The 16,088-nt window shown below is 38.7% G+C and overlaps 1 protein-coding gene and 1 pseudogene across 1 annotated transcript; one reads left to right on the forward strand and one right to left on the reverse strand.

The window, feature by feature from the left end:
- Window positions 1-701: 701 nt before the first annotated feature.
- Window positions 702-8,697, forward strand: LOC107686820 (G1/S-specific cyclin-D1). The gene is made up of 5 exons (XM_016483947.1): window positions 702-1,167; window positions 2,527-2,742; window positions 3,107-3,266; window positions 5,160-5,308; window positions 5,402-8,697. Exons 1-5 carry the CDS (start codon window positions 970-972, stop codon window positions 5,555-5,557), a joined length of 879 nt encoding a protein of 292 aa, XP_016339433.1. The 5' UTR covers window positions 702-969; the 3' UTR covers window positions 5,558-8,697.
- Window positions 8,698-14,431: 5,734 nt separating this feature from the next.
- The window catches only part of LOC107686872 (oral cancer-overexpressed protein 1-like), a 3,479-nt pseudogene continuing 1,822 nt past the window's right edge, over window positions 14,432-16,088 (reverse strand).

The raw sequence follows: 16,088 nt of genomic DNA on the forward strand, positions 1-16,088 counted from the left end.
GTTATTAAGTAAGGATGAAAAGTGGAATGACTCTCGTGAGATGTCTTAAAGTTTTAAAAAAATATTTTCTACATTATACATCTGCCAGAGAAGTTTTCAGATGAAAGCTACCCTTACGAATACCCTTACTACCCTTTATTCAAGTGTGCTATACTTCTTTTAAACTAAAAATAGGAAAGTATACTTTTAGTCTACTTTTTATTTCAGTTTATCAGTTATATAAATTATCAGTTTAGGGTAACCCAAAAGAGTTTACTTTTTTTCCACCCCAGACCACACAATTGTCTCATATATACGGAAACCACATTCAAGTGTATGCATAAATGACTCTTAATATAAAAATGTCATAAAGTGATTGTGCCACAGTACAGTCACAAAGAGTTTAAACAATCTAAAAAGGCGACTGTTAACGTAGACTTGGAATTTGACACGAACAATTGAGATCTGAGCGCTGTAGTTACACTGAGAAGGCAGCTGAGTTTCTCGGTGCGACAGTGGGCACCTTGATTTGGGCTATTATACCGCCCCCTGCCAATACTTAACCAATACACATATTCAGACCCTTTTACCCCGTCTTTCCACCCCCGACACCCACAACACTAGCAGCCTGCCCCCTTGCCCCCACCCTAGCCTACCCCCCACCGATTCTCCTTGGTCACTCGTCAGCCGGCATAGGACCTCCTATTTCCATACTGCTAAAGGAAGGAGCCCAAGCTCGAGAGAAGATAGTTCTTTAAGATTGATCCTCCGCCCTGAGCAGACAGCCTCGCGCTCTCTCACAGGCTCGCTGCTGCTTTGATCTTCCCTTAACAACAGTCACGTCATAGGGGAGTTTTGTCAAGCGGAGCTGCAGCGAGAGTTTTAGAGGGTTCCGCAGAGGCAGCAAAGCATCCACGGGACCAGTGTCCGACACGAGATCTAGTTTTCTTATTTTTTTGTCACCGCTTAACCTCGGGCACCACTGAAGACATGGAACACCAGTTGTTTTGCTGTGAAGTGGATACCATTAGAAGAGCTTACCAAGATAGCAACCTGTTGAATGACCGAGTTTTACAGACAATGCTCAAAGCAGAGGAAAACTATCTTCCATCACCAAATTATTTCAAGTGTGTTCAGAAAGAAATCGCACCTAAAATGAGGAAAATCGTCGCCACATGGATGCTCGAGGTTTGTTTTGGATAATAGTTGTCTTTTTGTATTAGCTACACAAGTTTGCCTCATGATGATTCTGCTCTTGCTCTTTGGACCCCAAGAACTGTTTACTACATATAAATACGTATAACTGTAACTTGAGTTCTTCAGCATTGTTCTATCACACGGAAATATGCTGCCCGATTATTATTGGTGATTTTTTTACGTAAAAAAAAATGTTTTATTACGAAAGTAATATTAATCCTAGACCTGGGACGTTTTCCGTGGTTTCCGCTATCGCGTTTTTATTTAAAATCGCTTATTCCCCCCCAATCATATGTTTCGTTACTTATTAATCTAAAGAAAATATAAATTAATTTAGATTTTATTTCAATTTAATACCAATGTACACGTATGCATTCTCACTCGTGCCAGTAGCCCATTATACGCCATCTTTGTTGTCGTTTGCTTAAGTTTTTTATATTTCTAAATTCTAAAATGGAAACATTATTGACATCACTTGCGTAAAGTCGCTTACCAGTTGTTCTTTAAATCGCAGGTATACATTAAACCTTATTTTTGCAAGAAAACGTAATATTTGTATCTTAAAAGTTTTGTTTCAGTTTGCCATAGGCTATACCTCCTGCACGACGGTCTAAAAATATAATATTTTTTATATTGCTAAATTCACCATCGTATTATAAACGGTCGGATTATATTCCCCATCGAATGATTTGGATTTACAGATGTATAACATTAGATTTAATGCTTTGGAATAATTTATATTAATTTTTGAAACACCCGCTTCTCCTAAATGTCGCATCCTGCTCTTTGTATGTAGGGGCTTTAGAATTTAATTCATTTCACATCGTTTTTGTCACTGAATTCGAAAGATTTCGCTTTTATTCAATAAAGCATGCGTTACCCAACATTTACATGTGTTTTAAGTCGAGCGAAACAATTTTCGTATATTTTTTAATATTTTTTGAAAAGATGACGAACTAGAAAATTGTTTCCTGAACCTAGCTTGGACGCCACCTTTTTGCCTCGGAAAGCAACGACCGCTAGCATCATCAGCAAATTGCAATATTTATACTTTGTCGAACACTTCAGATTTGTGTTAACTAACTGATTAAGCACTCTTTTTAGCATTCGCACAAGTCGCTTTTCTAATTTAACCCTTTCCAGTGCAAGTGCACGACTCAGTAGATGCTAAACACGTGGGTTAACTCCATAAGATCAAAGCATAGCAAAAAAAATATTTTCACTTCGTTTATTTAATTCACGTTCACCAAAATATTAGTTTATTTCGATTCTTACCACATATTTAGTGAAAAATCAGCTAATTCTACGAGATATTTATTTGATCTGATATGTACTTTCTTTTCTTTAAAGGTCTGTGAAGAACAGAAATGCGAAGAGGAAGTTTTTCCGTTGGCTATGAACTACCTGGACCGATTTTTATCTGTGGAGCCCACCAAAAAGACCAGGTTACAGCTGTTAGGTGCAACTTGTATGTTTTTGGCCTCTAAGATGAAAGAGACTGTGCCACTAACAGCAGAGAAGTTGTGCATATACACGGACAACTCCGTCCGTCCCAGCGAATTATTGGTAATTATTCAACACTGCACAATTATACAGCTTGATATTGTTTTCTTATATTACTTCACTTAAGTCAAATAAAATGCAAGTGCAAGAATTGCAGTCATGCTCTATGTGTACATTAAAGTCTTGGATTAAAAGTCTTAACCAGATAATTGGATTGGTCTGCAAGTGTAAAGCCACCCATCAGACATAAATATAAACGCGCATGTTACAAACGTTTTAGTACTTTTTATGTGTCCATTAATTGAACGTAGGCCTTGCTTGGCTGTGCAATTAATCGACATCTCCATCTAGCGGTCAAAGAGTGTAAAATCGTATATGGAAAATGCGCCTTTATGTAAACTTGGGCCTTTTTATGCCTCCTTCGCAGCAAATGGAACTGCTGGCACTAAATAAACTGAAGTGGGATCTTGCCTCAGTCACACCACATGATTTCATTGAACACTTCCTCGCCAAACTGCCTATACACCAGAGCTCCAAGCAGATACTGCGCAAGCACGCCCAGACGTTTGTGGCCCTCTGTGCAACAGGTATGTTTTACTGTTTGTGTTCAGTTTTACTTTGATCATTTTTGTTCATGCAATATGTGACCCTGGACCACAAAACCAGTCATAAGGGTCCATTTTTTTTAAATTGAGAGTTATACGCCATCTCAAAGCTGAATAAATAAGCTTTCCATTGATGTATGGTTTGTTAGGATCGGACAATATTTGGCAGAGATACAACTATTTGAAAATCTGGAATCTGAGGGTGCAAAAAAATGAATCAAAAAAAGAGAAAATCGCCTTTACAGTTGTCCAAATGAAGCCCGTAGCAATGTATATTACTAATCAAAAATTAAGTTTTGATATGTTTACAGTAGGAAATTTACAAAATATCTTTATGGAACATGATCTTTACTTAATGTCCTAATGATTTTTGGCATAAAAGAAAAATCAATCATTTTGACCCATACAATGTATTTTTGGCTATTGCTACAAATATACCCCAGCGACTTAAGACTGGTTTTGTGGTCCAGGGTCACATATATGGAAGACAATTTGCCTTATAAAAATAATAGCTGGCCAAGCAAAAGTTTTGATCACTTTATTATAAACACGCATCGAACGACCATACCCTTACCTCACTCAGTACTTTGTTATCAGGCAGACTCTTTATTGCAATGGAAAGAGCCATCTTGCTTGTCCTAATTCCTCACTCGCAGTTATTGTAAACCAGTGTGAGCCTCTGCAAGAGAGAGGAAGTCTGTTTCCTTTTGTGGTGATTGCTGTTACTGCACCATGGCTCCTGAGAATCCCTGCCTGCTTCACAACACAACTGCTATGCACGCAGTGCATGTGAACCAAAAAGAGGAAGCTGTTGTCTGACATTTTTCTTGTGAAAAGGGCTTTGTAACCTGCTATTTTCCCATGTCTAGACGTCTTGATGTCCAGGTTTCTATGAGTTAGAGCATGTGCTCAGATGTTAGGCTGCAAATCCACGTATTTTTGCCCACACACCTCATTGTCGTGCAACCTACAGCAGTCATTTTATCACCTGCCAGAATAAGCTGGTAATGCCTCAGGAAGGAACTACTCCGGTATATTCCCCACTCTTTTTGTCCCTCCATTTACATGGTGGGTATCACCGCAGCTCGCTCCCCTTTTATGTTTATGACCAGCATTTCTTTGGGACGTAGCCTGGGATCTCAGCCAGGGAGAGTGTGGTTGGACAGATACTGGGAAGGGGGTGGGTGCAGGTGAATGAAATGAATGGGCTGGGGTGAAGGCTCCCGTGCTTTTATGCTCAATTTGTCTTGACAATTGCCCTCTCGTCTCTGAGCTAGCAATGCTAGATGACTTCCTATAAGAAAGGCAGTTGTATTTCTCTGTTCACCATGTGTGGGCAAAGCGCAAAGTGAGAATATAAGGGAAAGAGGCCGCATTGATTTATTAGCTCCCTTATTGTCCATGTGAAGGGCCGTTTAGGGTTCGAACACCCTGAAACCATTTTGAGGAAGTCGTGGGCCTGTGTATTCCGGAGATGGTAATATCTTGAAACCCCTAAGATTTCTATGCACTTTTAGCATTAACGTGCACATAGAGGCATGATTTATGGGACGTTTTGGGAATGAGAGGGCTGCAGTAGGGGGTAGCTGGCCCAGGACCTACAGCAAAGTCCTCTGCCTCCCCCCAAAGGCTTTGAGCCCTGCCGCAGAATGGTGTCGGGCCCCAAATGTCACGGACAGTCCCCTACCAACCCTGGTCTCATTATAGTTTAGTCACGCAATGCTTCATTATGAGCTCAATCCAAACCCTAGCTTCTTATCCAATATTGCCCGTTTTATTCCTCATAATGACTCTTATTCTGTGGGCCAGTTACATTTTTGGTGGGTTTCCTGAGAATTTCCTGAGTTCTAACCAGGGTCCGTTTGTTATTTTCAGATGTTAACTTCATCGCAAGCCCTCCATCCATGATCGCGGCCGGCAGCGTTGCTGCAGCAGTGCAGGGGTTGTACCTGAAAAGCAGTGACAGTTGCCTCTCATCCCAGAACCTCACCAACTTCCTCTCACAAGTCATCAGAAGCGACCCTGTAAGTGTTCCACCTTCCATATATTATTCCAGAAGACCCAATACATCGCTTCCCTCTGTCATTGTTGCTAATCTCCCTATTTCCCTTCAAAAGGACTGTCTGCGATCGTGTCAGGAACAGATCGAGTCCCTGCTGGAATCTAGTCTCAGACAAGCTCAGCAGCACAACATCTCCACAGAGACCAAAAGAGTGGAGGAGGACGTGGACCTCTCTTGCACTCCCACAGACGTCAGAGACATTAATATCTGAACGGATCGCTATTCATCTTGTGTGCGATGAATCTCTTCGTCTTTGTTTCTATTGGGTATGGGCTTTGGCCAAAAGCTTCATGGGACAAATGGAAAATGGGCTCCCACCTGCACCCCACCATCCGACCAATACCTCGACAACTTGCCCCTCAGCGCGCCCAAACTGTTGACTGCTGAGCGGCATCCCCTGTGGTTTTGACGATTGGGCTATCGCTGGCCAGGACCACCAGTGGAGGACAAGGAATGAATGGAAATCTCAATTCTGCCCTTCGGCCCCCCTCTATGTCCTAAGTCAAAAATAAAACAAGCAAAAATGGTATAGGCTATCTAGGATTTTAAAATTGTATAAACGACAACAGTAGTTGTGACTTGCCCTGACTTGTCGCTAAAAAAAAACAACGTTGGGATTTTTTATTTCAAGTGTGTCAAAAACTATTTTTGAAAGAGAAGAGAAGAGACGTTTTTTGTATGTTCGATTTCTTTCTCTCATAGATAGTACCTTGTTACACTTGCTACGAGTGCTCCCTGCTTTTTCTGCAGTCTAGCCGTGTAAATATATCCCCGCTTGCCATGCCTTTAGTCACTTTATTATAATTCCTAGACAGATTCCCTAACAAGATTCTCTTCTCTTCCAAAATGGTTTATGTATCTTTAGTATATTTTTTACGCATGTATTTTTGTTATGATCTAGAAGGCTGTGGATTGCCAGGGACTGATGTTTTAACTTGAGGCCAGACGGAAACATTTCTTTGAACCGTTAATGCCTTCACTGCCATTTATGTATATCGTCATCGCTGCCATGACACAATAAGCTTATGTTGTACCTGCTCCCCGGCTAAGCTTGCAGTGCAGTCCACAGTCTGATTTAGTTTAGATTCATGTATTATCTAAAACCATTCCATTTAAAAAAGAAAAAAAAAGCACTTTCAGTCCGTCGTTTAAGGCTGACTTTTAGAAAAAAAAAACAAAAAAAGAAAGAAATCCACAGTTGTTAAAACAATGGGGGGAAACCATGGAATGGAGGAAGGGTTGACGGAGCAGGTCTCTTTATCTATGGTGTTAGTGGTCTGTTAGAGAAAGAAGAAGAGGGGGACATTGAGAAGATATTTGCTCGTTGAAGGCTTAAACTGAAGCCTACAGTGTAGTTTGTGATCTTCCTGCGAGAACGAATGGATGCTAGGGAACGTTTAAGGTGCGATCCCACAGAACGCATGTAGAGCTATTGAAACACTACGATGTTAAATCAAAGATTAAGAACTATTTATTTTTTCAGTTCCCCTCTTAAGGCCAGTATGCACGAATGCCCAAGTGTACCTATGTTTGAAGTATGCATAATGACCCGCTAGTTGCTAACTCGTGACACCATAGTTAAAGTATTTTTCCGAGTTGATGTACTCTGGTCTAGCTATTGTTAAAACAAAAGTTGTGGCTTCAAGTAGATTTTGCACAAACCCAGAGATGTCAGTTGTCTTGTGGATCTCTGGAAGGGGAGGAAGATGAGGAGGAGAGATGTTAGAGATGGTAGAGGGAGGCAAAAAAGGGTGATGGCTGGACATCAAAGAGTTAAAGCAGAACTGAGACTTTTGTACCGTGAGGAATAAATTAAGAGGAGACACTCCTCATTTTTAGCTGCTATGGAGGGATTTCCAGCAAGTATGAAACTTTCAAATGGAAAACAACAAAAAAGAAAAAGACATGCTTCTTTCTCTTGTCTTGTTTTTGCTGCTATTTTTGGTTTTGTTTATATGAAATGTCAATACAATGCCATGTAATAGGTTTTAATTTTCTCATAGAAAATTATGATATTATTGATAACTTTGGTTCTTTTGGTAGGTTTTTTTTTTTTTTATGTGATCAATTTTTGTTAATGTGATTTCTACGCTATGCTATTCCCAAAACAAAGAAACAAACAAAAACAAAAAACAACAAAAAAGCAGACGAAAAATAGTCAAATGTTCCTGTTATACCCACAATACCTCAAACTACAGTCGTGATTTAGCATTGATTTAGTCTGGGATTTTTCTTTAGTGCTATTTTTATGTTGTTTTATTTTATTTTATTTTATTGTTTTTTTTTTGGTTTATACCGTGCCTGTTAGTCCTGTTGTAAAATGCAAATGAACATGTTAATCATCATCCTACTGGGTCCTGATGCGAGCGAGTAGAAAGCACATTGAATGGAATTGGTGCCATAAACTCTTTTGAGTTTTTTAGCTGTTTCATTAAAGGAGACTATATACCCACTTAAGCCTCTTCTAGCCCATCTTGATGAGTTTATGGAGCTTGTATTTGAAAAATGACACCGTTATGAGTTTGTGACTGCCATGTGTACTTACAAAGCCATTGTTTTGTCTTGTAGTAATTTAACACAGTGCAGATATTCATGTATACGTGGCTGCTTAGTCGTGTTCTGAATACAAGAGACCTGGCATGTCCACATTAAGTCGTTGTCTTAATAAATGCGACGCAGCTACAATCAGCAGTGATGTTTTCCTTCATCTTTTTTGCATAAACCCATCAAATTTGTATCCTTGTAAAGTTCCATATATTCAGTACTCATGGGATTCTTTACTTGGTTGTTTGTTGATTGGTTGGTTAGTTTCACTCCCTTTAGCCTTTGACATGGTGCTGCTATATGTTTGCATTGAGTCTAGAAATGATTTGCTGAAAGAGATGCGACGATAAGCTAGGAATGATGGAAGAGGTGATTCAGGACCCAGGGGACACAGATATGTTATCCTCTGTAGTATCAGGAATCTATTTTACCTCAAGGTGGAAATGAAAATTCAACTGAATGATGAAAACTAGCATGTATACCGGTGCGATTCACACCAGGAGACTGTCATGCAATCGAGGGAAAGAGACTACGGAGGTCCTAAGCTTTTCTCTTGAATGTGTTTAGGGGGTATTGAGAAGTGATTGACTGCATCCTCCCATCCCCACATGATAAAAGCTTGGCCTTGTGTCTCAATTCTGTTGTAAACAAACCTGTAGTGTCTTTTAGTTAAATATGGTATTCATTCCCAAGGATCAAGGATGTCATGGTTTGATTTTTGTTTTTTATTGTTCACAAACCGGTCACTGGTCTGAAATGCACAATCTTGCTGACCCATCTTAGACATGAGGTTAACTAGAATAAAAACTTGAGCTTCAAAAACCACTTGTCTTGCGTGATTTGTATTTTTTATTGTGCTCGCACAGCTTTGGATACAAAATGTTAAAAAATTCTGTCATTTACACAACCTCATATTTCAAACATGTAAAAGAATATATTTTGAAAAAATATACAGTATATCTTTTTGTGTTAATACAATTACATACTTTCACTGTCTATCCTTTTAAGTCATGATATGTTGTTATTTTATTAGACTAATGAACTAATGTCTGAATTAAAAATGTGGAGAAACGTACACAAGAAATACTGAATATTAAAGTTAAACTGAATTCACCTATGGCACATGTAAAACTATCAAATTAAATGCTTAAAATATGAAATATAGCCTATCGGCAATTTCTTAGAAAGGGGCATCTTTGTGTCACATGCCTCCAAAAAAAGAGCAGCTGAAAACAGGTTGTTCTTGATTTTGCTTCAAAACTTTTAGATTCACTAAATATTAATTAAGCAGGAAACTGAAGATATGTCTTATGTGTACAGCTAAAACAGATTCTGAAAATAACAGCATTTAGAGGAAGTGAATGTTGAACCTTGCTGAGGTGAGAAAGGATTGGTCTGTTGAGTAAATAAACGCTGTTCTCTCATGTATCAAGCAGATGATACCCTTCTTTTATTGTCAAAGTATTATCTGGCATCCCCAACAGACAGTCTTTGATGGTCTGTTTTGAAACACACTGCAGACAGGCCAGCAGGCATCAGTCAGGAGTCTGGAAGAAAGAAAGAACTCGGACTATTTCACGCACCTTTGCTACCGACTGAGGTTTGAGATAATACTGTGTCTTTGGCTTTTGGCATCTCGGTGTCTGCGGTTTCAGAGGAAGGAGCAACATTGCTCGCCTCATACACACTGTTCCAAAGGCTAAAGTGCTACCTTTCGAAGGTTTGCCTTTCCAAGATCTGACATACAAAAACTGAACTCTGTTCACGTGTGAAAAGTGCACATTAGGTAACGTAGGTCTTGATAAAAATGATAGAGATAAGTTAAATGACTTAATTGGTCAGTGTTACAACTTTTCAAACTCTTTGAGGGATGATCCACAAAACTAGCACAATTCTACTTTTGAGCAAGACATTTAACTAGAAGATATTCCATTACTGTACTGTCACAAACAAGTAGTGTGCTTTGGAACAAAGTAAGAAGACTTTTTATGAATAAAGATGATGCAGAATTCATACAGTGGTGCCAAAAAGTATTTGGACATTTAAAACGTACATACCAATGTATGAATGTCATTGCATTCAGTAACAAAATAATAAACCAGATGGCGTCAGGAAACAAATTAATCTAGAGATTGTCAGAACTAACTTTTCTTTTAAACCAACCATAACCAACTGATGGCAAGGTGATTTTAGAAGATGTGTCGAATACAGCTCCTGAAAGACCAAGATCCTGAAGAATATTGCTATAACCCTAATTAAACACACTCAAACCAGCTAATCTAGGTCTTCATGATTACTACAAACTTCTGGTCAACTAGACTGGAGCTAAACAGTGGCTGAATTCTGAACCGTCTACAACTCTTACATTTATGCATGTGGCAGACACTTTTATCCAAAGCAACCTGCTTTGCATTCAAGGTATACCTTTTATTAGTTCTTGGTTTCTCTGGGAGCTTGAGCCATGACCTTGGCATCACTAGTGCCATGCTCTATTGTTTGAGCTACAGGAAAGCATACAATTACTATTTTTACCATATCTTTATAAGGCAGAAATATGAGTAGTATGCTATTCCAAATTCACACTCTCCTCAAGTTCACTCAGGTGTCCTAGCAGAGTGATCAGAGGTACAGTTAGTCATAATAACTATAAACCTGTTTGAACAGTTGACAACCACTATGGCTTCATCTGAAATTGAATATTCTCTGAATAGGTACTTTTTTATTTTTGAATAAGTAATTACTTATAGAGACCATTAAAAAAAGTACATTCTATTTCAGGGGTTCTCAACTCACTCACCTGCCTGTAACTCTCTAGTAATCCTGAAGACCTTGATTAGCTTGTTCAGGTGTGACTGGTCAGGGTTGGAGCTAAACTCTGCAGGAGAATGGATCTCGAGGATCCAGAGTTGAGAACATGGTTCTGTATAGTAATGTGTGTGTAGTATGAATGTAATCCAGATGTACAACATTTATCATATTGTCATTGTAATGTGACATACCAGGGTCAGTTGCATCACCTTACTGTCATTCACAAATCCTCTTTCGTGGCCTGACAGGATAGTAAATGTCCATTGGGTGCGCACTTTAGAATCTTGCCAGAAACAGTAGGTCATCCGTGAAATGTTGGCCTACTGCTTTATGAATACTATGAATTCAGACATAGTTCTGCGTTCATTTACTGTTACTATATAGTAGAGCAGTATGCGATTTTCAAACAGCCTATATACAGCATATCATATGAAACCTAACACATTTCTTTTTGTGAAATTATTTGCTTGAAAAATGTACTTGTGCTGTCTTTCTTTACAATAAATGTCATGGTTTGATTTATCTAAGATAACATTGGTACATGAAGTGTAGGGATAGATCATTCAAAAATAAATAAAAAAATGTCATCATTTACTTCACTCAAGTCTTTCTTTCTTCTGCAGAACACAAAAGAGAAAAAAAAGAGATAAGAAAATAAAAAGGAAAAGAATGTATGTTCCACCAAAAAGGACATTTCTACAGGTTTGGACTGACATGAGGCTGATTGAGTGAATTTTTATTTTTGGGTGAACTATCAATTTAAGCCCTAACACACGTGAATACAAGTGTCAATGGTAATTGGTATTATTAACATTATGTAATGTAATTGGACGATGGAGATGTAGTTCCCTCCTCTTGTCCTTGTGAGCTTCAAGGATAAGCTGCAAAACTTACATAAGGTGTCATTATTTTTCTATTTATTTTGATTACCAATAAATATTTCAGGGTGAAACAGACAGATATAATGAAGCCTTTTTTTAAACGTCATTCATTTTCAAAACACAAATGATCATATTCCTATGAAAGTCGTAGTCTATGACTACGACTTTGTTGGATGTTACATAAATATGACCATGAAGATTCATGTTGTCAGTTGAGATCATTACATCAGAATTGAATTGTTATATTAGCGTATATATTATGATCACTAGCCAAAACTCAGCTAGTTTCCCTCATGGCCACATGCTACCCCCACCAACACCTTCATCTGAGTGAAGTGGCTGAACCTTTCTTGTCTGTGCTGTGAATAGGAATTGCGCATTTATCATCCACATCATGAACCATGCGAGGAAGCGAGCAGCTCAATGCTGAGATTGGAGCTTGCTTGCTCGTTTGTGTTTGTGTGTGTGTGTGTGTGTGTGTAAAGGAAAGAGTGGGGGGTATGAGGCACCAAGGCAAAAATGGGAGATACTATGCCACCATTCAACTTGAGGCCTTTTTTTTTCAAGTGCCCGTCGGTTGCATTTGTCACGTCCTCCTTTCATGTCACCACTCGCCACCTGCTCCTGAAATTCCTGAACATTTTCTGAAACCTTCCAGCGTCCTGCTTCATTTTCTCTGCCTCCCTCCCTTTCGCTGGCCCCATCCACTCTGTTCCACAACTGAAAGGAAACCAAAGAAACATTGCTCCTCTAACTCTCTTTCACAGACTCAGCCCTCTGTCTTACACCCCCCAAGTTCATGTTCTTCTGTTCTGCATTTGGAATTAGTCACCCCCTTGCTCTCTCACTCACACACACAATATCTGAGAAAGATGATGTATGGATCATTTGTGGATCATACAAATATTAACACTCTACAGTAGACTCTACTGCCACTCATGGACTCTAATTATACAACATCACAATATGAAAACGTTAAAGGGATAGTTCACCCAAAAATGAACATTCTGCCATCATTTACTCGCCCTCATGTCGATCTAAACCTGTGTGACTGACTGAAGATAAAAATATCAAATTTGAAAGAGAAATGAAAGTCAGTGGGATCCAGTATTGTTTCAACCCCAAATTATCTTTTTGTACAGGTTTGGAATGACAAAGGATGAGTGAACGACTGATTTTTAATATTTGAATTATACTATTTCTTGAACATAATATACAGTGGCTGCTAAAGTATTTGGAAACTTGAACCACACTTAAAAATGTACTAGAATCATTAAATCATTGTATAGGTTTACAAAATATCAAACCAAGGTGGGTTTATTTTAAAGAACAAAATTGTGAATTGTGAAACAGAATTGTGAAACTTTGTGGTTGTGAATCATTACATTCATAGTTTGTGTGATGAACTAGGCTACCTGAGTGAACTTGATGTGTCCATCCTATAAAATCAATTCAATGCCACTTGTTTTAAAGCAAAAATTACTAATTTCAGCTTCGTGAAAGTCAGTTCAGAGAAAAGCTCTAGCATCATTTGTTTGCAAATGGCACTTTTTTTGACTTTATTTGTAACTCATTTCTAGTTATTTTCTAATGCAGTGATATTCATTGTCCACTACTTTGTAATATGTGACCCTGGACCACAAAACAAGTCATAAGGGTCAATTTTTCGAAATTGAGATTTATACATCATCTGAAAGCTGAATAAATAGGCTTTCCATTGATGTATGGTTTGTTAGGATAGGACAATATGTGGCTTTGGCCGAGATACAACTATTTGAAAATCTGGAATCTGAGAGTGCAAAAAAATCAAAATACTGAGAAAATCGCCTTTAAAGTTGTCCAAATGAAGTTCTTTACGATACATATTACTAATCAAAAATGAAGTTTTAATATATTTACAGTACGAAATTTACAAAATATCTTCATGGAACATGATCTTTACTTAATATCCTAATGATTTTTGGCATAATAGAAAAACCTATCATTTTGACCCATACAATGTATTTTTGGCTATTGCTACAAATATACCCCAGCGACTTAAGACTGGTTTTGTGGTCTAGGGTCACATATATGTAGTTCTGGCTTCCAATTAATTCCTAAACCAAACCTTGTATGACTCCACCAGCACAAAATGACCGATGTAGCAGCTGACTGGAGGTCTTCAGGGAAGAGCAGGGTTTTATCTGTCAGGGCTCAGAAGGTGCCGCCAACAGGCCTAGTGTTTACCTGCTGCTGCCCACAGCGTAGACCAGCTGCCATCTCCAGAAACACCCTCTAATATCCTGCCAACTCCTGTCTGCCTGAATTCTGATCTGCACCTCAGACTTCAAGTGTGAGGGGAGCAGAACAAAACCAGAGTGCGTCGCGCAGCCCCCTGGCCTCTCGCACGGGCCCCACTACATCATTGGTGCACCCACAGCAACTGTCCCCATTCTGGACCCAGGAGAGGGGAGGAAAACTATCTGTCAGGAGACTCTGCTGACCACACGTGAAATAGCACTGAGGAACCCAGCAAAGGAATTTCTTAGGATTTAGGGCTGGTTAACTAAGACTAACTAAAGGTAAATGGGATTTCTGCAAATGGCAGATGTGTAATGTCAAATCAATCTAATCCACCAGCTCTGGATTATGTCATCTTTAAAAATAGATCTCTATTACAATATATCTAAAGGATTTATGACATCTTGAACTAATAAAGGACAAAGGAAAAAGCATCAACAAAAATAAGTATTATTAATAATAGTAACAATTATTTTTTAATTATTATAGTTATTATCATTATCATTACTATTAATAATAACATAATTATATGGATCATAATTTAGACCGCCACACATCATCATAATGCACGTTCATCATTTACTTTATTCTGAAATGTCTTTTAATGTAGACGTAGACTCACCAGTAAAGCATTCTAAGAGTCAAAATTGTAAAACATTTCTTGCAAAACTGTCTGTGCTGCTTATACCCATTTCACTACTGATTTTAATTGATTCTAATGTCATAAGTAACAATCCTGCAGTACTTGCAGTTTACCAGCAAGCGGTGCCACCTAACTGCAAGAACCATTCTCCCAGTTTCACCACAAGACCGGGGTTTCTCGTCTTCTTTTTAAACAGCTTTGTCCACAAAAAATGTTACAAATCATCTTAGGAGATGGAATATTCTTATGACGACGCTGAATTTGGTTTGTCTTGTATATTAAATTAACTCGTATTACTGCTGCTATTTCACAGCTGTTTATCTCACTTTAAAACTCTCAAACGCCTAAGAATACCATTCAAACGCTTCCACTCTGTTTTCTAGAATTCAGCTTAAAGAACTGTTCCAGAATTCTGAATTACAAGTCCAGTGAGAGTGATAACAGTCCACTCGTGTACACATTGCACGTGAGCACCACAAACCCCCTCATCAGTACTGTCTGTCTGCAGATCATCGCCATGGCTGCTGTAAGGCTCCTGTCGTCTTAGAAGGACATTCCCATTGATCCACTCACATATTCTTTAAAGTCTGTTGCCACGTTCAGTAAAGAGCACACCTGTAGAGATGAAATATGTTAGGCAGATATTATTTTGATAATTAACAGTTAAAATAACCAATTAGAAACAGTCAGCTTGCATTCTAACAAAGAGATGATGGGGCATGTTTGATGACATTACCTGTCTAAACTTGGCACGCGCCCTTTCCATGTCCTCTTGAAGTTTCTCATACTGTGGGTCCTCATATGGGAAGTTCTGGATCAATCCAATCAAAGATTCCATAGCTTTCAGCCTTTTTCTAGAAGAAGAGAGAAAGTTAGCAGTGAGAGAAATAATCAGACTACCGGCTCCTGATGAAAAGCAGTGTTTGTTAAGTGTTAAAGAACATACCTTGCTTGAACATCACTACTGTTTTGAAGGAGATATTTAAATGCAAGGGCAAATCCATAATAAAAAGAAACCTGAAAAAAAAAAAACCTGAAAAGAAAAAAGCAGCAGAAGATCTGGTGTCTCATGCATGGTTTCAACAGCTTACAAAAAGTAAACATTTCACTTAAAGGGGTCATATGATGCGATTTCAAGTTTTCCTTTCTCTTTGGAGTGTTACAAGCTGTTCGTGAATAGATAAGATCCCTGAAGTTGCAAAGACTAAAGTCTCAAAATCAAAGAGATATTCTTTATCAAAGTTAAGACTCTGCCACACCCCCCTAAAACGGCTCGTTCTAACACGCCCCCACATATCTACCTCACTATGTGGACATATTTGCGTAATGCCGCCCAAATGTGCACGCAAAGAAAGAAGGCGTGGTTTCAGTAACCTCAGTTAGTGTTGAAGAAGCCATATCAGGGAGACGCTGTGTGTTTCTAGGCGAAAGCAAAAGCACTTTATTTGGCCTTCCGAAAGTAGATGCATTTAGGAATCTTTAAGATTACTTACAACAGAACAGCAATGCATTTTATGGACGACCGTGTCGTGAACCTAGGAGAGGAGGTAATTCTAACTTTGCTATGACAATCTGGCACTTCTGAA

Source organism: Sinocyclocheilus anshuiensis, unplaced genomic scaffold (genome assembly GCF_001515605.1).
Source record: "Sinocyclocheilus anshuiensis isolate Anshui unplaced genomic scaffold, SAMN03320099.WGS_v1.1 scaffold773, whole genome shotgun sequence".
NCBI classification, from domain to species: domain Eukaryota; kingdom Metazoa; phylum Chordata; class Actinopteri; order Cypriniformes; family Cyprinidae; genus Sinocyclocheilus; species Sinocyclocheilus anshuiensis.

What these genes read in the sequence shown, in the direction of transcription:
- LOC107686820 (XM_016483947.1), top strand. Translation starts at nt 970, where the DNA reads ATGGAACACCAGTTGTTTTGCTGTGAAGTGGATACCATTAGAAGAGCT. An exon ending in TCCGTCCCAGCGAATTATTG is followed by an intron (nt 2,743 to 3,106) that starts GTAATTATTCAA and finishes CCTCCTTCGCAG; the next exon opens with CAAATGGAACTGCTGGCACT. An exon ending in AAGTCATCAGAAGCGACCCT is followed by an intron (nt 5,309 to 5,401) that starts GTAAGTGTTCCA and finishes TCCCTTCAAAAG; the next exon opens with GACTGTCTGCGATCGTGTCA.